At 51.7% G+C, this 24,598-nt stretch overlaps 1 protein-coding gene and 1 long non-coding RNA gene across 4 annotated transcripts; one reads left to right on the forward strand and one right to left on the reverse strand.

Moving 5' to 3' along the window:
- Positions 1-559: 559 nt before the first annotated feature.
- DENND2D (DENN domain containing 2D) lies at positions 560-20,533 on the reverse strand. Of its 3 annotated transcripts, none has more exons than XM_059375725.1 (12): positions 20,160-20,533; positions 15,399-15,574; positions 14,393-14,505; positions 13,620-13,689; positions 12,823-12,900; positions 11,633-11,773; positions 10,397-10,545; positions 5,819-5,996; positions 2,542-2,583; positions 2,049-2,133; positions 1,491-1,730; positions 560-1,085 (listed from the first exon to the last, which is right to left on the reverse strand). In XM_059375725.1, exons 1-12 carry the CDS (start codon positions 20,215-20,217, stop codon positions 1,009-1,011), a joined length of 1,407 nt encoding a protein of 468 aa, XP_059231708.1. In that variant the 5' UTR covers positions 20,218-20,533; the 3' UTR covers positions 560-1,008. The 3 variants fall into 3 exon arrangements, with proteins under 3 accessions (XP_059231708.1, XP_059231706.1, XP_059231707.1); XM_059375723.1 differs by lacking the exon at positions 20,160-20,533 and adding an exon at positions 16,157-16,629; XM_059375724.1 differs by lacking the exons at positions 12,823-12,900; positions 20,160-20,533 and adding an exon at positions 16,157-16,629.
- On the forward strand, positions 16,770-23,415 carry LOC132001290 (uncharacterized). The gene is made up of 3 exons (XR_009399572.1): positions 16,770-16,998; positions 21,825-21,989; positions 22,962-23,415. It is a non-coding gene; the product is annotated as an uncharacterized LOC132001290 (long non-coding RNA).
- The last annotated feature ends 1,183 nt before the right edge of the window (positions 23,416-24,598 follow it).

Raw genomic sequence — 24,598 nt, forward strand, 5'->3', positions numbered from 1 at the left:
TGAGGTGACCACTAAACTCCTTTGGACTCTTAAGCTTATAATACTCTTCTCTGGAAGGAGAAAAATGGCAGAGAAACAATCCCCCTACCTTCAGCTGAGGAGTTGAACCAGGCTTCTCAAAATAACCAGGTAGGAAGCTGAATGTCTACAACTGAAGGCTCCAAACCGGAAGTGATGGGCAGACAGACCTATCTATGGAGGCAATGTAGAGCTCTTCCCTGGCTTCTGGAAGCTGAAATGTCTTACCCTTAAGTTGCTCTAGACCACAGATGCTTCCCTGGCCAGCAGGCTTTCCTCCCAGGTTCTGGAAGGCACACCTGACTGGAACGAAGAACTGTTGCCCTGTCCCAGTGCTGTAGCTCTTTCTACCAGCTCTTTCTACCACCTTCCTATTAGAAGCTCAGCTGCTGACCCCCTAGTTCTCCCACTCCACACACAGCTCCAGAGTTCTGGGTCACTATGCCTAGGTCCCCCACTCCCAGTCCAGTTGACTCTCACATCTGCAGCCTCATACTCCCGGTTCTCCACAGCCCCCAGAGGGAAAGCCAAAGATAACACATAAACAACAAGGAGATATTCATCTTTATTCTTAGCTTCACATGCCCACAGACTTCTTTTTTATGTGGAGAGACTGAGCCTTTGGGCCACAACTGCTCTCCGTGTTGAGGATTTAGTAATAGTGGTTCCTGGAAGAGGACCGTCACAGCAACTTCGGAGGCTCGCCAACCCTGTGCTACTATCGTCTGCTGCTCCGCATCTCCCATGCAGGCCATGCCCCTTGGAGCCCGGCCCTGTGAGCACAGAGCTTGGAGCCTTCCAGAGTCCAGAGAAACTGATTCCAGGGATCCCAAACCCAAGATGCCAGCTCAAAGCAAGACTTGGTTACCAGGACTCAGAAGAAGGCTGTGGATTCTGGAGGTGGCGTGCTTCGCCAGTCCCACCGTGCTGGCAGGCGCCAAAAGTCCAAAACTGGCCTGTGAGTCCAGTCCCTCCTGTTGACCACAGCTCTTATTTCACAGTCTTTTCCCTTGATTTCTTGTGTTTCTTCTGTTCCTCATATTCAAGTATCTTCCGTTGGAAGTAGCCTGCAGGTTCAGATACAGGTGTTAGAGGTATGTCGCCTGGCCACGTGGACGATGATAAACTCAGGGGTAAGAATCAGAAATAACCTCCCTGCTCCCCGTGCTCCCCTGCCGCATTCCTGTCAGGATCCCCATGTCCTCATGGGCCCCTGGAGAGCGGGGTATTCAGTTTGGCCCAAAACTGGGGCTACAAATAGGATTTTTTTTTTTCAAATTAATAGCAGTTGGCTCCAGATTAAAACAAAGAGCAACTTCCACAAAATGGCATCCCAGAGGCATTTTCTGAGGCTTTAGGTTATTTCAGTCCAACCCCACCGATAAGACTCTTCTGTAGGCCTCCAGAGCCAGGGCCACACCTGACCTGGACCCTCCCTGGGCTTTGAATGATAGGGACCTGTCACCGTATACCTGCAGAAGGAGTCTGGCTCTTCTCCGCTTCCTGGATGAAAAGGGAGAAGAGCTGTGTCTTCACAAACTTCTTCACAAATCGGCGGATGGCCTTGGAGTTCAGAGCCTTATAGAAGGCCCGTTCTTGGAAGTGGCCTTGCCCATTTGCCTCCCGCTTGATGTAGGAAGCATAGTGTCCCACCGTCTTGACAAAGAACTGCACAAACGGGCCCGAAACATGCTCATTGAGCTGTTCTGAAGCTGCAGGACACACAGAGGCCGTCTCAGAAGAACCACCCACTCCTGCCTCCAGGTGGCTTCCAAGGCAGGCAGAAAGCTCCCAGGGAGGCAGCTGGGTTCGGGCTCATGATTACTGATTAAAATGGGAGACGGGGTACAGGTTCTCTGCCATTGCTTGGGAAGAATAAAATCTCACACTCATACTTGCCCTAGAATCTAGGCCCCTGGGACCAGTCCAGGACTGCTGAGTGAGTCCATTTTTGTTCTGGCTGGGATGGTTGGGAATCCCGCCCTCAGGTTCTGTGGAGAAACCCAAAATAGGGGGGACCCAGGACTTACTCCATGGCTCATGGGTCGTCTGACCAAGGGAGTCCAAAATGTCATCCTGAAGCTTAGGCGGAAGGATCTCTTTTTCATCCCCAACCTAGGAGAGAAGAGCTCAGACTCAGAAGTCAAGCAGACTGGGAGGAGGTGCAGTGTTTGTACAAGCCTGAGGGGGGCATGGAACTTACACCCCAACTCCACCCCAAGTTGGCCACGTGGGAGAGAAGCAACAGAAGCTGCTTCTTGGCTTTCCATCGGACTGTAAACATCAGCAAGTTTCCCCTGCATCCCTGTGGCACACGATTTACATCCCTGATCTAGAAGCACCCAAACCGATTGCCTGGTAGTAGAGCCGTCTTTGCCAAGGACTCCTCCAGAGAGGTCTTGTCAGCACGGGTTCTCACCCAGGAAAAGCACTTCAAGTTTGTGCGAGTAAGTGGAGCATGGGAGGGACTGGAGCGATGGAGTTGGGGGCGGGCCTGCAGGGTGCCGGAGCCCAGACACTTACCGACATTAAGAAGGTTCCTTCACAAAGATTCACCAACAGGACCTGAAATAAACACAGAACGAATGGCTTTCTCTCTTCCCATCAGAGACCCCAGGAGCACTTAGCATCTGCATTTTTGCCTGTGGCTGCACCTGTCAGCCCAGGTGGCAACAAGACCAGCAATTCTCCCTTCCCGCCTGATACCCTCCTTTCTCACCGTCCTTGGAAACCCCCAGTCGCCTTCCTGGGAAAAGGTAGGAGGGTGTAGGAACGGGGAGGAGGAGTGCTACGGTAGGAGGGAATACAACTGGGGAAACCACAGCCAGTCACTCCCTTAATGAAACTCCCTTAATGATCCTAGGAATGGCTTCTATATATGGCACGGTTAGCATATGGCACACATGATAGGCTTTGCACATTTTCTCTCGTTCAATCCTTCCCACAGGAAGGATTTTCTCTCGTTCAATCCTTCCCACTATCCCCATCTTGCAGATGAAGCAAAGAAGTCGCCCAAGTTCCTACAAATAGTAGAACTGGTTTCCGAGCGTAGATGGAGCTGTTCTAGATACCGCATCCCTGTCCTCCCCACGCCTTCAGCTCCCTGCCGTCTTGGTCAGATTTCGGCCAGCACCGAACACTTTTTGATTTTTTTTTTTTTTAAGATTTTGTTTTTATTTATTTGACAGACAGCGATCACAAGTAGGCAGAGAGGCAAGCACAGAGAGTGGCGGGGGGGGGGGGGGTTGGCGGGAGCAGGCTCCCTGCTGAGCAGAGAGCCCGATGTGGGGCTCATCAATCCCAGGACTCTGGGATCATGATCTGAGCTGAAGGCAGAGGCTTTAACCCACTGAGCCACCAGGTGCCCCATGATTTTTGTTTTTTTTTTTAATGCTTGCAACAACTTGATGTACTTGCCTGGGAATCCTACTTTAAAAACTCCCTGGGATCTTTGGGCCTTCCCGCAGGAAATAGGAAGAGAAGGAAATGTGCCAAGGGCAACAGGAACAGGGAAGGAAAGGCAGTGAGGAGACTGTGTGTCTGTGGGCTGTGCGAAAGGCGAGCACAGGGCTGGCCTTTGAGTTCATCACTGCCGAGGGGCCCTCCGTCTAGACCTGACACTATAAATTGGCATCCTGCTGGTTAGATTCCAACCTGCTGATCTGTTTCTCGAAACCTCAGAGTGCTTTTAAATAATTGGAGTTGGTTTCCAATATTTAAATTGGAAAATTTCACATCAAGTTTGCTTTAGGTGCTTCTGAAAAGTCAGTGGCTCTAACACTGGTTGGTTGACGACGTTTCTAAAGGACCGCGTTCAGATGGAACGGAGGGCAGCTGCCTCCCTTAGGAAGGTCTGTGCTCCACAGTTTACCAGGATCCCCCAAAGCCTGGGCTGGCCATTTAAATGCCTGCAGATCCTGTCTTTTCCTTTAGACTCTGGTCTTGTCAGTACGGTGAATGCTCCTTCTATGCTCCCTTCTTCCAAATAAAGGAAAAGAGCAACTGGAAAGTGTGCCAAAAGAGAGCGCAGGCAGTGTAATCATTCATCATCAGGGGAGAAAAGCTGAACTAGTTCAGGCCTGAGACCACTTTGAATACACAGGCTGGGATGCCTTTCTTTAATCAGGGAAGGCTCTTCATTTCAGGGAGCTAAGAATGTGCATGAAGAATTTTTTTGTGAAGTTCCCCCAAATCTTTCTAGTATTTGCCGTTATTACTGTCTGTCGAGTAATCCCTTCCAGAGCTTTGGTGGGCAGAGAATCCCCCCACAGCCACAGTGGGCCCTGGCCCTCCCCCGTTCCTCATCCCCTGCCCATTTCACAGAGCGGCTGCTGAGGACTAAAATGGGCCAAGGCTCTTGGATAGCAGGAGCTGCAGTCTGGCTGGCCTTGGGGTGTCTTCCTGCCTGGCTGTCAGGGGAGGAGCTAGAACTGCATCGTCAGCAAGTTTCATAACTCCTAGGGTTGGGACATTCTAAGTCATTGCCAAACATGGGGCTGATACTCTGACCCAGTTAGTCACATGGCAAAGACTCCCTCAAAGGGCTCGTCTACTCAGCACTTCTGAGGAGGGCTGGGAAGGCCAAGGAAGCAGGAAGGGAAACAGCCTGCTTCTTTACTTCCCAGCAATATTTTGTATAAGAAGGGCTTTGGTTCTCCCTGGGGTGCTAGGTTCCCTCATTGCCTGTGGGGCCTAGAATATGTCAACTGAGTTCTCTGGACCTCCCTTATTTCTTATGGAAGTAGAAGGAGTCCTCCCACCAGGGCTGGTTCCTGCCTCTTCAGTAGCTTAAGACGAGATCCCACCTCTTCCTTTGGTCAGCCCTTTGCACAGGGTAACGATGCAGATAGACCTAAGGAATCCTCTTAGCTTGAGAGTATATAGTAAGTTGATCTTCGGAAAGTGGCTACTGACAACTGAAACTAGAGTGCACGTTTTGAGTTGTCTTTCCAACACTGGAGATAGTTTTATGCTACCAATGCCCATTTTCACAACTGACACTTCTGGTGTGTCCAGGGCATTGCAAAGAAATAAGATGACAAAATCAAGTGGGATATGGACCTATATTCTCATTGGCTGAGTGAACACTGAGGTAGTCAGAAAAATAACCTGGGTTACGTGGGTGGCGCAGCCTGTTAAGCATCTGACTTGATTTCAGTTCAGATCATGCTCAGGTTTGTGAGATCAAGCCCCACATTGGACTACACATTCTGCTTAAGATTCTCTCCCTCTCCCTCTGTGCATCCCCTGCCCCACCACCACTTGCGTGCACACACACCCCTTCTAAAATAAATTAAAATTAAAATTAAAAAAAGGTAACTCTTGCTACATAAATCTGCATTTTTCAAGACTCATAGTTTGTAGGAGGGCTACATTAGCTCACTTGCAAGGAATGCGAATGAATTCTAATGGGCTGTGTGTTGTATAGACCAGCTGTGCCTGTCCGTTCAGATGAGAGACGGGACAGCCCAGACCCTGCCCTTTGGTAACTGACCTAGGACAGCTGGATGACCCTTGCATGAGCTGCCTCTTACACCCAAAAGGAAACCGCTCAGCAGGAGGAAGCAGCCGCTTACTGAGCATCAATTATGTTAGGCTCCAGGCTATGAGCTTTCTGTATGTTATGTCCCCTCTAATCCCTAGCTAGCACTTGAAAACCACTGTCCCCATTTCTCAGATAAGCAGCTCAGGCTTAAGGAGGTGAAGCAACTTGCTCCGAGTGACGCCGCCCTTAGCCACAGAGAGCCCAGGTCCAACGCCAGTGGTCCTGGAGTCACGCCCCCTCCTTCCCACACCGTACCTCTTCCATGGGGCTCTCCATGACCTGCTGCTGGAAGCGCATTTGGACTCCGACCATGAAGGGGGTGGGGCAGCAGACAGTGTCCAGGAGTCTCTCAGGGACAACGGGGATGTAGGTGTGTGCCCAGCTGAAGGGGTAGAGTAGTGCGGCAGCAGCATGGATGCACTGAGACAGGGTGCTAGGGACAGGGCACAGAGAACATGAGTCACGGAGGCCTGCCCGCGCCTCCACCCCTGTGCAGCGCCCACAGCCCCTTCCCCACAGACCGTAGAAGCGAGTCTGGGAGCAGTGCAGGTTGTTGAGTAGCTGGGAGGGGAGGGACAGAAGCCAGAAGAGGCTGAGGCTCCTCTCATCAAAGACAGGGATTCTCTCTCTCTGATCTTTCTTTTCCCCATTAGTCTTCTCTCTCACCCCCGCAGCACAAAACTAGTGGCCCCAAAGAGGAGGAAAGAGGAAATGCCTTCACTCGGGCAGATCACTGGGTGAGCCCATCTATAGGCTCGCCCCGGCGCTAAGGATGTGGATACCAGGAAGTCCAAGGCACTGACCCGGCTTGACAAACTCACAGTGTAGTTAAGGAGACAAACATGTAAACAGTGGAGCAGAGCAGAGAGGCCAAGCCCCATTTCCTCCTGGAGGCTCTCCACCCTCACCCCCAGCCTGTAAGTCTCACAGCTCCCTCTGGCCCCTCGAGGTTATTTCAAGTGAACAGGTCGGTGCCTGAGCTAGTCTGGGAAATTCCTAGATTCCAGGAACCTTTGCCCGGCGACTGCCCGCCGGAAAGTCCCAGAGAGGTGAGCCCTCCACCCTTCCAGTAAAGCATTCCCTGTGTGATTACGGCCTCGGTCATGGCTCAGGCGGACTCCTCACCCCGCCCTCCAGCACACACACCCAGCCCCGCTCTCTGTCCTCTCCACAGCCTCTTCATGGATGGCTCTTCGTTCCTCCAAACAAGCCTCAAACCAAGGCCAATAAAAACACGGATGCTGAAACCTGTTTCAGTTCTTGGTATGGAGCTCGTACTTCCTGAGTTAGAAAGATTGGGTTTCTGAGGGTCCAGCCAAGGCTGAGGCTGCCTGGAAGTCCCCTCCCTGCCTGGGCTTCGGGGCCCTGACAAACGCAGTGTGGGAAGGAACTGGGGAGTCTCGGGATCTCCCTGGAGAAAGTGAGCACCCGAGAGACAAATCCTGCCGGCCTGGGCCTGGATCCAGATTAGCTGGCACCTGGAATCACCTTCACTTCTTGAACACTCATCTCAGGGGAAAGGCAGGAACCCCAGCTCTAGCCACAACAGAACCTTCTCATTTTTCTACAGGGTTGAAAGTGGAAGCACTGTTTCCAGAGCAAAAGATTACACCACTTCCCTTAAGGATTTGGCTCACAACTAGTGCCTTTTTGGTTATCACTGATTTTGCAAAAGGTTCAACCCACAGCCCTTACTCCCTGCCCAGACTTCCTTTCCTCTAAAACCCATGATATCCACCTGACCCTCTGGCCTAACTTTTGAGTCCCTAACATCCTTTTCTTCTTCTTCCCTAAAAGACAGAACCAGGGATGTCAGCCCAATCTCACTGGCTTTCTCCTTCCCACACAGCCACAGAAGGTCAGCCTCCCACTCTTTCCATGTTATTTTTCTCCACCATTCTGTCACATGTCTCCCCAAGGATTCTCACATTTGAAGCCCCGAAGAGGCAGAGACCAAGACATGACAGTATCCTTCTTTGACTATGCCCAGAGATATAGTCAACAGAGAACTTAATATTAAGGATAGCAGCTAGCTTTTGCACAGCAAAGAAAACCATAAATAAAATGAAAGAGCAGCCTACTGAATGGGAGAACATGTGTAGATGATCTAATCTGATAAAGGGTTCATATCCACAATATATGAACTCCTACCACTCAGCACCACGAATCATCACCATCAGGTGATTAAGAAATGGGCAGAGTACAGTGTGGAGATTCCTTAAGAAATTAAAAATAGAGCTACCCTATGACTCTGCAATTGCACTACTGGGTATTTACCCCAAAGATACAGATGTAGTGAAAAGAAGGGCCTTATGCACCCCAATGTTCATAGCAGCAATGGACACAGTTGCCAAACTGTGGAAAGAACCAAGATGCCCTTCAACAGACAATTGGATAAAGAATATATGGTCCATATATACAATGGAATATTACGCCTCCATCAGAAAAGATGAATACCCAACTTTTGTATCAACATGGACAGGATTGGAAGAGATTATGCTGAGTGAAATAAATCAAGCAGAGTGAGTCAATTATCATATGGTTTCACTTACTTGTGGAGCATAAGGAATAACATGGAGGACATTAAGAGAAGGAAAGGAAAAGTGAATTGGGGGAAATCGGAGGAGGAGAGGAACCAGGAGAGGCTGTGGACTCTGAGAAACAAACTGAGGGTTTGTGGCAGGAAGGGGGTGGGCGGTTAGGTGAGCCTGGTGGTGGGTATTAAGGAGGTCGCGTATTGCATGGAGCACTGGGTGTGATGCATAAACAATGAATCTTGGAACACTGAAAAATAAAATAAAATGAAATGAAAAATAAAATAAAAATTTAAATAAAATAAAAATAAAAATAAAAAGTGTTCATGTAGTAGTCCTAAATTCTAAAAAAGAAATGGGCAGAGGACCTAAGCAGACATTTTTCTAAAGAAGACATGCGGATGGCCTAACACGAAAAGATGACCCACACCACAGATAGTCAGGGAAATGCAAATCAAAACTACAATGAGATATCACTTCACTCCAGTCAGAATGGCTAGACTCAAAAAGACAAGACATAACAAGTGTTGGCGAGGATGTGGAGGAAAGGAACACTCGTGCACTGTTGGTGGGAATGCAGACTGGTGCAGCCACTGTGGAAAACAGTATGGAGGTTCCTCAAAAAAATTACAAATTAAAATACCATACAACCCAGTAATTCTGCTGGGTGCTTACCTGAAGAAAACAAAAACACTACTTGGAAAAGCTATATGTACACCCATGTTCATGACCGCACTATTCACAATAGCCAAAATACGAAAACAACCTAAGTGCGACCGACTGATGAATTGATAAAGAAGTACGTACAGTGACTATTATACATTATATGAAATAATGAGATCTTGCCATTCATACCAGCATGGGTGGACCTCCAGGATATCATGCCAAGTGAAATAAGTCAGACAGAGAAAGACAAATGCCATGTGATTTCACTTCTATGTGGAATTTAAAAAACAAAACAAGACAAACAAAAGGAGAAACCGACTCATACCTACAGGGAACAAACTGGTGGTTTCCAGAAAGGAGGTGTGAAGAAGGGCAGGCAAAATACATGATGGGCATTAAGAGGTACAGACTTCTAGTTATGAAACAAAGAAGTCATGGAGATGAAAAGTATAGCATGGGAAATACAGTCAATAATATTATAATAATATTGTATGGTGACAGGTGCTGACTACACTTATCTTGGTAAGCATTGCATAATGTCTAGAAATGCTTTTTTAAAAAGATTTTATTTATTTATTTATTTGATAGAGGGATCACAAGTAGGCAGAGAGGCAGGTAGGGGCAGGGGGAGAAGCAGGCTCCCCACTGAGCAGAGAGCCCAATGCAGGGCTGGATCCCAGGACCCTGAGATCATGATCTGAGCTGAAGCCAGAGGCCCAACCTACTGAGCCACCCAGATGCCCCAATGTATAGAATTGTTGAATCAATATGTTATACACCTGAAATTAATATAACACTGGATGTCAACTATACTTAATAGAAAGTAATTAAAAAATAAAAATACATGAAATAAGTAAAAATAAAGAACAGCCCCCCCCCCCAAAAAAAATCCCAGCTAGCTCTTACTAGTATGTGTGGTAGTAGGTACCTGATGTGTGCCCTATTTCGTTTAACCCTCGACACAGCCTTATGAGGAAGGTACGATCGTGATCTTGATTTTACAGATGAGATCATGACTTCAAGAAGTGAAGAAACTGACCTAAGGGGAAGCACATAGCTAAGGTAGAAGAATATATCGGATTGGAACCCTGTTCTGCTGATTTCAACACCTCTGCTTTCAACCACTATAGAATACTACATACCCTAAGGTCAAAGACCAGGTCAAGTTTGTCTGCATCTCCCTGATGTTTGACATCTGGCAGACAGTTGACACACAATAAATGTTTGTTGAATGAGTGAATAATGGATGGATGAGATGTGTTTGCCCTTAAGGATGACAGGCTTTACCTCCATACATATAAGCCTTCTCACCCTGTCCTGTGCCCTCCCTAAGCCATCACATCTGCACCTGCTCTGACTGGTCTCCAGCTCAGCTGTCCCAGGAATACTCCGGGCCCTGCTCAGAGATAAATCTGGAACTTTCTTCAGGCGCAGGAAGCAGTCAAGTTTGGAGGCAGAAGCAGGGGAATTGCAACAGGTGTTTCTCTACAAGGCTTAGTACAAAATCAGACCTGGAGGCAGAAGGGTGAACCCACAGGTCCTACAGCCTGATTCCCTCAGAGAGCCCTCGGCCTGTCCCCTGAACCCAGGAATGCCAGGCAGCCCAGGAGAGCTGCTCAGCAGCTGGACCCACCTGAGACCTTCTGCCAGAAAGATGATTCTTCTCTCCAACACCGCAGATGCAAAGATCTGAAGGATCTGCTCAACACTGAGACACGTCAGCAAAGAACGAAAATCCACGTGTTCTAGGTGGGAGTCCAGGGGCCGAGTCAGAGAGATAAACTGCAGGGGAATTGGAGAGAGGAGGCATCACCACGCTGAACAATCGCAAGGTCTTGAGTTCTGGGCCTCCACCAGCCTCCGCTCCTTTCTCCCCACCTGCCTACATCGGATCCTGCCCCTCCCCTCCTTTCCCTCAAGCTCAGGGCTATGCTGACCCATCCCCAGCCTGGCCCACAGGCTGGCTGTGAGCCCCCCTCCATTGCACACACTTTCTGCTTGAGGGCCTTCCCAGCTTGGGCCCCCCGGGTCACTCTTCTGGTCTCCCCCTCCGTCTCAGAGGCCCCCCTAATTCGATGCGTGTTTCCCATCATGTACCCAGGCAGCATCCCGCTTCTTCCCTTTCACCACTGTCACACCTTTATAAATTCTGTACTTCATTTGTGTGTTGAACATTTAACATCCGTCTCCCCCACTAGACTTTCAGCTCCAGGAGGTCAGGAATCTCATTCATTGTACTCACCACTTTCCATCCAGAAAATAGTACCGCTTGGAGCATGGCAAGCAGTACGTGGGTTATGCTTATTTTTGGAGAAAGGGAAAAGCCTCGCCCCTTATTTTTATGTGGGGGAGCCAAAGTTCAGAGGGACACACCGATCTTCCACAGTCCCCAGGGTCAGGCCTGGGATGCTTACACCAATGTCCTACTTGCGGCCTCAGTGGGCTTAGTGCCTGCAACGGTAGCATCGCCATGAGGCATGGGTAGGGACGCAGGGGTGGGGATGGATGACAAGAAGACAGATGGAGGCCATCAGATAGAGACACTGGACACCCACGGGAAGATGATGGGGATTGGGGACAAGTGGCAATTTGGGGGCTGCAGGCAGCATCCATTCTAGTGCCAGGAAACTCAGCTTACGTGTGTCGCTATAAATACAAGTCTCGGTGACTTGAACAGTAAGGAGGTGCTTGGGAGGATCAGAAACCATGGGTTTGATTTTCAGCTCTGTCAACAAGTCCCGTCGGGCCCCTGTCCCCGCCTGGCTCAGTCTGTCTGTGCTAACCGGCTGGACGGCAGGACTAAAAGAGTGGCACCCCCCAGAGGCTGCCCTCTCCAGCCACAGAGGGGCTCACACCCTCAGTAACCCACCTCCGTGCCCGAGTCGGGGATGAAGCTCTTCAGAGTGACAGTCTTCCCAGGAGCAGGGAAGGCCGCCTCTCGGAGGCCCTGCATGAAGGGGTAAATCACCGCCATGGAGATCTGGTCCCTCTTCTCCACCTCATCCAGGATCTGCAAGGCAGGGGACCTTGGGAGGCAAGGCTCAAAGGCAGCCACTGGGAGGTGGCAGAGGCCTTCCCCCCTCCACTACCCCACCAACCCCACCCCTGCCCTGGTCCAGCCAATCCTTGAGGACCTTCCAGACCCCTCCGCCAACTGCTCCCCTCTCCTCCCTGGCAGAACCCAGGCTGCTGTTGACCTGCTGCAAGAGACCTGCCGCCTTCTTCCTCTTATCCTCTTCACCAGTCCCCATTCCTCCTAGCGCCTCATGTAAACTGCCTCCCCCCCACCCCCCGCCGGAGTCCTCCCAGGGTAAGCCGTCATCCATGACAGCACCATGTCCAGTCAAGCTGGATGCAGTGGGAGCCTGGAAACCTGGGCAGACTCCATCCCTCAGAATCCTGTATGGAGGAGCACTCCAGCAAGCAAAGGCCGACCGTGTCCCACACTCATCCTCCCAAGGGCCTGCTGGAGATAAAGCACACTGAAGTTCTTTTGTGGCCACCAAGACACTCCCTGTCCCTTCTCAGGACCTCCTCAGGTGTCCAGGCACTCCAGTTACTCTGGCAGGAGAAGCCCTAGAGACCTCTGCCCTTGGAGGAGTCAGAGCGAGTCTCCGAAAAGCATGTTATGACTCCGTATAGTAACTGTCTTCATATTTGCTCAGTGTTCCGCGTTTCTCCTGTCACTTCATTCGAGTCTCACGCCCGACCACGAGTCAGGGAAGTGAGGGACGTCACACACCTTTGCCAGATGAGGAATGGGAAACTCCTGCCTCCTAACCTAGGGCCCTCCCTGCTGTCCTGCTCCCCTGCTTTCTTCTCTGACCCGAGGCGGGGCCTGGGCTCTCTGCAGGGCAGGGGGGACAGTCCCCTGGGTTCAGTGCCCACTTTTCTCCGAAATCAAGTCGAGCCCAAGCTCCTCTCTGCCTTGGTTTGCCCGCCCGTGCTGAGGGCAAAGCTCCGCTTGGGGCCCAGGGAGCACAGACAGGTCAGGCAGCCAGGCAGACCCTGGAGCCGAACAGGCCCTGCAGGCCCCGGGGAATCCCGCTGCACCTGTACCTTGGAGAACAGGCCGAAGCAGCCAATGCAGCTGATGATGCAGTACACCTTGGGGAGGCGAGGGCCACGGCCGGTGGGCTGGGGAGGGACAGAGAGGCTCCCTCAGGGCCACCGCCTTCCCCAGGGCTTCTCCCTACTGGGGCTGATGGGGCGCAAGCCCAGAGGTGGGGGCTGGGGGACTCAGAGGGGGAAGTGGGGTCAGAGGGAGAAAGACGTGGCCGGGCAGAGGTTCTGTACAAGGCGTGGGCAGCAGGAAGGCCAGAGCAGCCCCCAAAGTCAAAAGCTAATGGCTTGGAAGGAGCCAAACACTGCTGCCATCAGTGCCAGCACCATTTGGGGTCTGCAGAGAGAGGGAGCAAGCATGCTGTGGAGATGAGGGACAGGCTAGAGGCAACAGTACTGTACAAGGGACATGGAGAAGCCTCTGGAGACCCAAGTATCATTGAATTCTGGTCTCTGCTCCAGGAGGCTCCAGGGGCCAAGGCAGCTAGGCCTGGGTACGGAGGCTAGAGAGAGGATCTGGTGGAAACCTCCCACAGGATGAGCTATTGGAAGCCTGGGGACAGCGGAGACCACAGACGGGCCAGCAAAGGTCCCGTGGGTTGGCAAGGAGGGCCCTGCGTCCCCGTACTGCAGGGGTATAGAGGGCGCTAACGTGACAGCAGGCGCTGGACGGGACTCTCCAGGCAACCGCCATTGCCAGGGAGCCGAGGCTTTTGCAGCTGAAGCTCGAGCAAGCCCAGCTGTGGAGCGCAGTGGGCTGCAGAGAGGAGGGGGCAGTTCTGAGTGGCACAGACCAAGAGGCGCCTGCAGTAGCCGATCTTCCTGCTCCCATCCACGTTGGTCAGGACGAAGGAGAAGGTCTCCCTGAGGAAGAGAAGACACATGGTTTGCATTTACTCACCAGATCCTAAGAGAGGAAGGCGGTTGGCCTCAGACAGATGCTGAGGGGGGTCAGGAGGGCAGCGGAAGCTGCTGATGAATCATGAGAGTAATAATCACATCAATAATTTATTAAGTGCATATCGGTAGCTAGCTCTAAACATGCCCCCTCATTTCATTCCCAAAACAATTCGTTGAGGTGGATTCAGTTGTTATCCCCACTTTAAGGACAAAGGCGTCGAGGCTGAGAAGGTCGTTCTTATCCAAAGTCATTCGACTCAAATGTTTTGAGGCAAACTCCAAACTCAGGCAGCCAAATCCCAGGGCTGATGCTGAGGAGGACTTTGCCACACTGCCTTCTCAGAAGCCAAAGGCCTTGCATAAAGTCCAGCTTTGGCCAGAAGCAGTGAACCGTGGCAACCGTCATTCCCAGGACAGGTGAGACATTCTTGCCCTTCTCTGGACACAGGTGACAGATGGGTCAACGTGGTTGGCCCAGATCGTTGGCCCTGGGGGACTCCAGGCAAGATGTTTATAAGTGAGTCGACTCCAGTCCCTCCCCTTCAGGAGGGAAGCTGGTGAGAAACTGGCGTATACAGCGAGGGAGGGAGCCACAGGGCCCAGGGAGCTCGCACCTCTCTCTTCTCCCCCTGTCCCAGATTCCTCGGTCCGAGGCCTGAGCAGTTACCTGGGATACTCTGTGAGTGAGGCCCACTCATTGCCATCTGGGAAGCAGAACAAGGGGATGGCCCCGAGCAGCCGCTCCTCCTCTTCCTGTTGTCCCCGAAGCAGGTTCTCCCTCTAGAAGGAAGAGCAAGAGACCAGGGAATTGTGGAGGTCATGGCCGGCCAGCAGAGAGGGCCTCATGGCTGGCAGGCTTCTTTTGTGGATCTAGGGCAGTTTGACGATAAGCCTTCCTGCTGGCATGGTGGCTCAGAGTGTGCCTCTAACCAGCCCTCCCCACAGAAACTACATTCTGGCACTGGATGCACCCCAAGGCTGAAACAGCCCCTCCTAGGCCAAATCTACATGAGCCCAAGTTAGATATCAGGACCCTAAGGACCCACATAGGCAGGAAGGGAGCCGGGGCTTCACTGAACACAGAAAGGCCCAGAGGCTGCCTGGCCTCCTGGGAGGGCCACGTGGAAGAGCGACCACAGCAGAGCAGAGTAGTGACTCGTTCAGCTGTCGAACCGTCAGGGTGCACAAGAAGGACGCCCCATCCCCACCCTTGACCCTACCCCCAGAGCAGACTAGAAGGAGCCTGGTGTTTGGGCTGCAGCCGCAGACCGAGCCTGCCCACCAGCGGAGAGCTGGCCCCACCCTCTCCTTCCCACCCACCCCAGAGAGGGGATGCTGGCCAGGAGGTCTGGGGGAAGGCAGGCCTCTCTACAGAGAAAGGTGGCTGAGGACAGAATTTAGAAGAATGAGGAGGCCCCCCAAAAGGGGCAGAAGAACCAGCCTCGTTTCTCTGCCAGGGAGCCCAGGTCAGTTCCTCACAAAGAAGCCAGACCTAGATTCTGTGAGTGATAACAGGAAACGGGGCAGGGCCTGAAGGAAACGGGAGCACCGAGCATAGGGCGGCTCCAGACTCAAGCCCTGGCAGGGTGGAGTGGGGAAGAGGGCATCCCTCCCCCCACCGCCTCCCAAACACCCAAATCCTGCCTCACCCTGCCTCCTCCTTCCATCCTTACCTTGGGAAACTGGTAGGTGATGGTGGGCTCATAGTCAGGCCCGGAACTCTTTTTTTTGAGGGAAACCACGAGGAGGTATTCAAAGAAGTGTTGCCCTCCAGCGAAGGTGGGCAGACAGTGCTCCTGGGGCCTTTCTGGCTCCTTTACAGGGTCCCTTGGATTATCCTGAAGAGATCCTGAAAGCAAGACACCAAGGCCCACTTGGTATTTCAGTGGCCCGTGCCCCAAGGGATCTGTGTGGTTCCAGAGAGCCTCGCCCCTCAAGGCCACCATGCCGACGCCGAGATGCCCGGAGCCTGCCCAATGACTTAGTGCCCGGAGCACGGGGAGAGCCACCCGGATGGTTTTCATGCCTGCCCTGGGAGATTTCTGAAAGCACAGGGAGCCAAGAGGAGAACAGAAACCGCTGATTTGGAAGCCAAGGAAATGTACTGGGGAGCCACTGTGGAGGCAGAGACTGGGCCCATTCAAAGGCGCCCAGGGCAAGACCCGAAGCAGGAAAGACTGGGTAGAGATGGAACTGAATCAGAGCAGGTCCTAGGGCCATGTGTCTGTGGCCACACTGGCCCCTATGGCTGGCATGACCGGCTCTGCAATCTAATAGGGGAAGCATCCTGGCCTACGCACATGGGGGACCAAGTGGAGGTCAGGCTATAGAGACTTTATGTGGAAGAGAAGGAAGAAGCATTTCAAGGAGGAAACAGCCCCGTGGGAGAGGGTCACCCTAGAAAACAGGAAGTGGGCAGTCCAGTCCAGACCTGCTCGGAGTCGAGGCAGCCGGCTGTGGAAGAGCCTGAGCATCCCGCCTATCACTTGTCCTTCCATCTCCTCCAGCCTGCAGGGGGCATGGAGCGTCTCCCCTTCCTCAGGACACAGGCTGGCTACAGAAAGTCTAAGGAGTGGCTGCCGCTTCCGTCTCCAGCCACAACTCCATGAAGCCACGCCAGGCGCTGCCTTCCAGAGAGAGGAGAGAGGCTTCCATGCTGAGCACCCAATGATTGAGCAAGAAGGATGTGACGGGACCCAGGAAGGCAGCTGAACGCCCGCGTTGACAGAGGCAGCATCCTGGCACTGCTGCTCTGACCTCAGCTCCTCCCAAGAGCCCCGGGGTGTGGCAAGAAAAAAGGTCATGAGCAAACACCTCTAAGGCCCAGCTGTTTCTGGGCTAAGGGCTTTGAATCCTGTGCTGCGGACTGTGCCGTGGGTTTATGGACAACCTCGGGACAGTGAGGAATGCGCAGCAGCAGCAGACTGGGCACCGGAACCTCTCCAGCCCCAGGACAGGGATTTTTGTATTCCTGTAACTTTGATTCCTGACCTTTCACATCTCAACTTGATTCACTATGGCCAAAAAACCCTGCGAGGCCCCCCTGCTGCACATGGAAGCTTCCAGAACTTCAGGACTGCAAGCAAGCGCACGATACCAAACCTTTCCCACAGCCAGCATGCCACTGCCTCTCCTGATTAAGATAAATAGACTCGGCTCATTAATTTCTTCCATGGAAAATTTTTTCTAGCAAAAGAGTTGTGGAAATCGATCCAAACCTTAAAACCCTCCTCTCCTGGACGTAAAAAAGAGAGCAAATCCATCTCTGAGCTGGTGAGTTCCTGGTATGTCAGGATGATCTACAATGGTGCATCTCTTACCACCTATGATATATCCTTTTTCTTTTTTTTTTCTTTTTAAGATTTTATTTATTTGACAGAGAGCACAATCAGGGGGAATGGGAGAGGGAGAAGGAGAAGCAGGCTCCCCGCTGAAGGACTCCATCTCAGTACCCTGGGATCATGTCCTGAGCTGAAGGCAGATGCTTAACCCTCTGAGTTGCCCAGGCATCCCCCTGCAATATATCCGAAGACTGACTTCTCTCACGGGACCCACTCCAGGGCTCCAGCAAAGAATGCCTCCTCCCAGATAGGAAGCACTGAGTCAGGACATTCCCCCCACCCCCACCCCGTGGCCCACAGTAGGGGACTGGTTGCATCAGCAGCCTGAGGCTAACTCCTTGACAGTGGAAAGCTACGAGGTGATCCTGGCCCCACCCCCAGTCCTGCTCAGTCTTTTCTCCCTGTTGGGTCAGGTCAGCTAAGAGCAGAGCAACTGGCCCCTTGAGCTCTAGTGGTATCTCAACGCTGTGTCTGGAGGCTGGGAAAAAAAGAAAAATAGCACTAAGTCACCTGGGAGTCTCACATAAACTTCCGAATGAGCAAATCTGTGGGCTAAGAGCCAGGAGGCAAAAGGGTTTGGTGGCCCTGTCTGTGCTTCAGCAAAGAATTAGCAGACTTCCAGCAGAAAGTGGGTTGCTGGAATATGGGGAGATGGCTGTCTCGTTCTTAAGAGCTCCAGACCAGGCTTTTGTGGGACTAGTAAGAGCCAATACTTGGGGATCCAGACATGACTCCTGGGGAGAAGCCCAATTACCGTAAATAAGGATGTCACAAAAGCTGTAATGGTGAGGACAATGACCCAGAACACTCAGAATTGTCGCTACGTCTTACTCAAAATGTGCAGACTTGTTCACAATCCTCACCACCTGTCTGAGGAACAAGTATTGTCCTGATACAGATGGGGAAACTCAGGCACAGAATAATTCAGGGGCTATTTAGGGACTATTAACAGAGTCTGTTTGGAGTAGGAATTAGGAGAGGTCCATGTCTATGTTCCCACCTTCTGGATGCAGTACACACCAAACATCCCACCAATGTGGGGTGCCTCCTGTTTGCAAAAGTCTTTGAGAACCCAAATCTTTTCACTGATCATTCCAGAACCTCAGGAAATTATTCCTTTCCCTAAACCCTGGGTTTAGGGGTTGCATTTTCAGCCCATTTCCTCCTGCATTATCAGGAGAGCCTGGAGAACAGCAAAACACGTAAAATCAAACAAAAGAAGTTATTAAACTTTTGGGCTGCAACCCAAGAAATCCAGAAAAGGATTGCTTTCTTCTTCCTTTCAAAGAGGTTTATCAACACAAGAGAAAAGCAGAAAAGAAAACACTCTACCCTATTAATATAGGCCATCTCATTTAATCCCCAGAGCCCTGGAATGAAATTACTGTCCTGAGTTTTTCAGTTGAGGAGGGAGCCACCCTTTCCAGGGAAGTCAGGAGTCTGGTTACACTTGTTCCTGCACCAGGAAACTCCTCCCACAGGCACCCGAGTAAAGTTACAGAACCAGCTAGAATATAGGTGAGGGAACTTTCTGGAACTTTTATTTGGAAAGCTGGCTTTTCCTTTTCTAGCTCAGCAGCTCCCAACTCAGGACCACCCCCACTGCCACGTCTTCCCACCAGGATGACTTACACATGCATGTACACACACACACACACACACACACACACCACCTCTTATCACACAATTGCCCTGAGGACAAAAGGGCAAAAGAAGACGGGGAACTCCTTAGAAAGGTGGAGGATGGTATGGAAGATGAAAAGGGCATACTCTCCTGGCCTGACAGGTGGCTGACCTCAGAACAGGTAATACAGGCTGCTCATCTCACAGCTACTCCCATGCCCAGGTAGCTGCTTCAGCTGCAATCATCAGCCCAGTTTGGGGGCTGAGGTGTGTGGAAACAACTGGAATGTCTCTTCGTGGCTGCAAAAAGCAGAACTCTTCCATTCACATGGATTTCTTGAGAGTTAAGGGTGCCCAGTAAGAGCAGACCAGTAAGTCTCCATAGAAAAGAGGAAACTAGGGGTGCCAGAGTGGGTCCCCACTCTGGTCTCTGACCTCTTTGCCTTGAAAGGGACCAGATACTGGAAGCCTGTGTTTAGGGTGAACAGCAAGGTCTGTGGGGGTGGGGCGGGGGGGGGGGGTGCAGGAGTGATGGTAGAAGGGGCACTGATCTCATTCCCAGATCTCCCTGTTTCCCAGGCCTGGAGTAGGAAGGGTTCTCACTCAACTTTTTGACTGCCAATGTTAGACAGCTTGGAATGGCCCCAATTTACTCTCTAGTTGGCTACTTTCTCCTCAGTCGGTGGGACCTCTGGGCAAGTATCTAAGGGTTCCTGCTGCCCAGCCACAAGACGGGCTACTAGCAAATCGAAATAAATGTTTGTTGAATGAATTAAAAACATGAATGAACAACTAATGGCGTTCTTGCAAAGCCAGTGCCCCTGCTAAGAAGAAAGGGATCGAACAGTGACTTCTGATTGAAACCCCACAACCCTGTAATTATTTTCCCCTCACCTGGGGGGGGGGGGGCAGAAGGGGGGTGGTGGCGGGTGTCAGGAGCCACAGGAGGTGCGCCCTGTCTGGGTAACACACTCTAAGGCAGCAGCAAAGCAGGTCTGTCCCCAGTCTGCTGGGGGCCACGCTCTCCCCGGCCCCGCCGCCACCCGCAGGTGGGGGTGTTCACGTCGGGGAGCCGAGTTCCTGTCGAGCCCAGCGGCGGGGCGGGGCGGGACTGAGGCGGGGGCTCCCGGAGGGCGCCTCGAGCACACTGCGGTTGCACCACAAGCTTCCTGGCTGGAAGGACACGTGGCCCCGGGGCCCCACAAAGGCTTCCTTTGGCCCGCCACCTCCCCCTCGCCCCCACGGGCCCGGCCGCTCTTCAGACCTCCGACCTCGCGGCCACCTGGCCCCGTCCCTTGCACCTGTGTCCCCCCTCCCGCTCACCTGGCGCCAAGGCTGCGCTCCTAGTGGCCCTCGGACTGCCGGCGGAGCCGCCCCCCCGCGCCCAGCTCCCCCCGCCCCCAGCCCCGCCAGCCTAGTGGCCGGGCCTCCGACGTCGGTGCCGCCCCCGCGCCCCAGCCCAGCACTAACCCCCGCGGCCGCGCTTCAGTCTCAGGCTGGCTCGGAGGCGGCGGCCGAGCCCGTCCATGGCCCGGCGAGTGCCCGGCGCCGGTCCCGGGTCCGCGCCGGCCCCGCCCCCAAAGCTCGCCCTTCGCGGGCCCGGCACTTTCGCTTTCACGCGGGGGGAGGCCGAGGGCACAGGCCCGGGACGAGGCGGCGCACCTTCCGGACTGCGGGCCAACCCCCGGCGCACCTGGGCGGGCCGGCTCTGCCTTCGGGCCCCCGGCGGGGTGGGGTGGCGTGGGTGACAGAGGGCGCTCGACGCGCGTCCGCGAGGAGGCGGCGCCACCGCACTCCCACCCTCCGTGGGGCACCCCGGGAAGTTCGACTTGCCGGAGCCCGCAGTCCCCAAACGCGCGGGTGCGACGCGGTCGCGCCCTACCTCCGAGGACGGGCTGAAAGTGCCCACTGGGCACCCCTCTGGGCACCCGTGCCTCTTCCAGGTGGCTCCGGACTTACCTCAGAGCGCACAGAATTCTCGGAGTCAGCACAGGCTTCCACCTTTCATCTCTCCCCACCCTGCAGCCGCTTTAGCCTCTGGCCAGTTCCAGCACTTTTGCGTTCTGAGTCCTTGCACCGCAGGGCACGTGTCCTTCCCTCTTTTCCCTGTTTCACTTCCGTAAGAAGCAGCGAGCCATCGAGCCAACGGCTGCCCTTTGGGCTCCCAAGAAGGGACAGGAGAGGCGCTTCGCGAGTTCTGACCCTGCCTTCCCTCCGGAGCGTTCTCTGGCAAATCAGCAAAGTGGGGGTAATTCCTGCCCTGCGGCCCCCACAGAGATGTGAAAGCTGAGGAACAGAAAGTTCTTTGTAGACTCTTCTGTGATAGGAATGTAAGGGATGATGATGGTGGTGGTGGTGACCATGATGATGATGGATGATAATGATGATGTCAGTGGCAGCTGTCTGCACTCGGGGTCTAATCCCAAATCCCATACAGCCTTTCAGTTCCTCCTCAACCCTTATATTCATTGGCTTCCAAACACACAGAGACTTCAGGCTTCCGTGGTCAGACATAAAAATTTGCATCTGATAAACCCCACTGGCTAGTGGGCCATCTGCCGGCTCTCTTCTCCCTCCCAGGTGGGCCTCTGTAGGGTAGGAAGGGTGGGATGCATGCAAAGTCCATCCGAGGTGTCTCCATTCACAGAGGTTTTAGTCTCAGTTTTAGGGTGGGAGGCAAAGGGCAGAAGACACAGCCAGAAATATGTCTGGGATCTATAGAAATGACCCTCGGACTTACAGCTCCTTTCCCTCTCCCATGAGTGGCCTCCAGGTACCTCTTCTGTCATAGACAGGGTGGGTGAGCAGGAGTGGAGAATCCAGCCCTGGTATTAAACTGTCTAGTCTTTGCCAGGAGGTTCTAAAAGTTGTCTGTACTCTGGGCCTATGCAATTTTGTACTTAATTACATGGTCAGTTTCTGTTCTCTGTTCTCTGTGTGTTACACCCTCACGCAAGGACACATCTCTTCCCTGAGTATCTTCTCTTGGCTTCCCTGGCATCCTGTGCTTCTCTGTGTAAGTATTGTGATTGTTCATGATCAACTTGTCCAGTTGGTTGAATATTATTGTGCCTTAATTTTCCCAACCTATTTTATGGTGGTGCTAACCAAACTACTTCCTTCCTTTAAAAACAGAGGAAGAAATACGGGCACGTTCACACTAAAAAGGCATGCATGGATGTTCATGGAAATCTGATCTGAAATAGCCTCAAACTGGAAATAATCTCGAATGTCCCTAAACAGTGAAATGTATGGACTGTGGAATAATCTTACAATGGAGTACTATACAGCAATGAAAATGTAAGTAAAACCCCTGCTGCCTGCAACATGGTTACATCACACACACGTGATGTTGAGCCAGAGGACCAGACACAGAACAGCACATAATGTAAGGTTCCATCTACATGAAGTTAAAAACAAGCAAAACAAATTAATGGTATGAGAAACCAGGATGATGGTAGATTTATGAAGGAAGGAGGAAGGAATGATTGGAAGAACAACATAGGGCTTCTGGGGTGCTGGGAATGTCCTAAGGCTTTACCTAGTGGCAGATACACAGATGTGTTCACTATGTGATCATTCTTTGCATTGTACATGTTTATGTGTTTTTCTATACGCATATGAGTTTAATTTAATCTTATTCATTTTTTAAAAGATTTTATTTATTTATTTGAGAGTGTGTGTGTGTGTGTGTGTGTGTGTGTGTGTGTGTCTGAGCTGGAGGGAGAGGGAGAAAGGATCTGAACCAGACTGTACTGAGCGAAGAACTCAATATGGGGTGGGATCCCACGACCTCAAGATCATGACCTGAGCCGAAAGAGTTGGCTACTCAACAGACCGAGCCACCCAGGTGCCCCTATATGAGTATAATTTTAAAGGATTCTTAAAATACTCATGAGGACCTAGGGTGACATAAATGAAGGGATAAGCCAGGTGAGAATGAGGAAGTACAGACAACACTAGGAAAGTTAATTGAAATGTTGGGTTAAAATGGAAAAGATAAGAAGGTGTTTATATAAGCCTAGGGATGGGAACAAACAGGGAAGTAAAGTAAAGAGAATGGCAGGTGGATCAAAGTCTAAGAGGAGGGGAGACGGCCTCGGTACAAGATTGGCTTCAAAAGGGAAAAGAGAACTTTATGTGAAGGGGAAAGCAGGATATGAGAATGGGTAGGATGCTGACTGCTTTGTAGATGAGAAAGTGAGAAGTTAGAGGATAGAACAAGACACCTCAGTTTCTGCTAAAAGTTTTTCTCTTCTTTTCTTCCTGTAGCTGCCATTTCCCACATTATTCCACAGGTTACTCTCCCAGAGTCTGGTCATGGAGCAGAAAGAAAATGACATGGGTCACCTGGGTGGCTCAGTGGGTTTAAAGCCTCTGCCTTCGCTCAGGTCATGATCCCAGGGTCCTGGGATCGAGCCCCGCATTCAGCTCTCTGCTCAGCAGGGAGCCTGCCTCCCCCTCTCTCCCTGCCTGCCACTCTGCCTACTTGTGATGTCTGTCTGTCAAATAAGTAAATAAAATCTTAAAACAACAAAAAAAAAGAAAATGACTTGAGCCTTTCTTGGAAGTCTTGAAAGGAAGTTCCCAAGGGAGTTTTATTCAGGGAGGTAGCATGGCAGAATGGACTGACATTGGACTCAGCCCTACCTGTCGCTTACTTGCCCCAAAGCCTGAGGCTGGCATTTCCCTGAGCCTCACTCTCCTCTGAGATAATAAAATCACCTTGCCGTGGGGGTTGCGAGCACTAGAAAGAACACGTTGTAATCCAAATGTCCAAACCTCATGCCCCAAATCACCATAGCCTACACTCTGTCTCCTTTCATGGCAGAAGTACTTACTATCTTTTACCAGGCTCCTGTTTCCAGGGAGTCCTGAGAAACCCTTAAGAAGTATTTACATGTTCTACAGACCAATTCTGGTAGCTGCTTGTCATCGTCATAGGGATCCAAACTACTGCCCTCTCTTTCCACAGTTATGTCCATTTTCCTCTGTTCTCCCTGTGCCATTTTGCCCAACCTGGGGATTGAGATTGATCCTACCTCCAGTTCCATACAGTGACTGTTAAGATCAGGAAAGAAGTTTTGTTAAGACTTTGCTGAAGGCTTAGTGATGTGATAAGTATATTGCCAAAGTGGGAACTTAGAAGCCAAGTATCACTGCTCTTGGGGTCCACACCAGGGTCCTCTCCTGGATACTTCTCTGCCTGCCCTCAGCTCCACCCACCCCTCCCCATGCTCCAGAGGCCAGATGACCTGAGTGCAACAGAAATGCTCTGGAGTCCAGCCCTGCCTCATACTCAGTTCTTCTAGAATGACCGACAATGACAATGTTTATTACCTTCAGGGGAGAGTGCAGGCCCATACACAGGACGTGATCGATCTTGCCCCTTGGCACAAAGTCACCAGAACAAAAACAAAATCAAAGACCACTCCAAAGGATGGGCTGATACAGAATAATATTATTGATAGTCCTGTACAATTCCTCTTCAGAGCTTGAGGTAAACAGAAGCTTAGCCATCTAGCCTTCAGACCATCTTGGAGTTTGGGCTTCTGATCTCCTGTGATAAATGACTTGGACAATAACCGATACATCTACCAGGAAAAAGCCATGGTGGCCAGGATTTGTAAAGGACATCTGAATAATGGAAACAAAGATGACCTTTTATATTATAGTAAAGAGCTTCTAGAGCCAAAGTTCTCAATCTCTCTCTTTCAGACAAGAGCTTGCGCTCTCCATTTGCATAACCTTGACCAAACCTTGACCCTCCCGCTTGTAAATCAGATCCTGTTACAGCCTCAGTTCACACTATTGCCTTTGTTTCTGCACAAGCACTTGTAACAATTTGTAGTTACACATATATTTCTGAGATTATTCAACTATTCTCTCCTTTTCTAAAGTTTTCCCCA

This window comes from Mustela nigripes, chromosome 14 (genome assembly GCF_022355385.1).
Source record: "Mustela nigripes isolate SB6536 chromosome 14, MUSNIG.SB6536, whole genome shotgun sequence".
NCBI classification, from domain to species: domain Eukaryota; kingdom Metazoa; phylum Chordata; class Mammalia; order Carnivora; family Mustelidae; genus Mustela; species Mustela nigripes.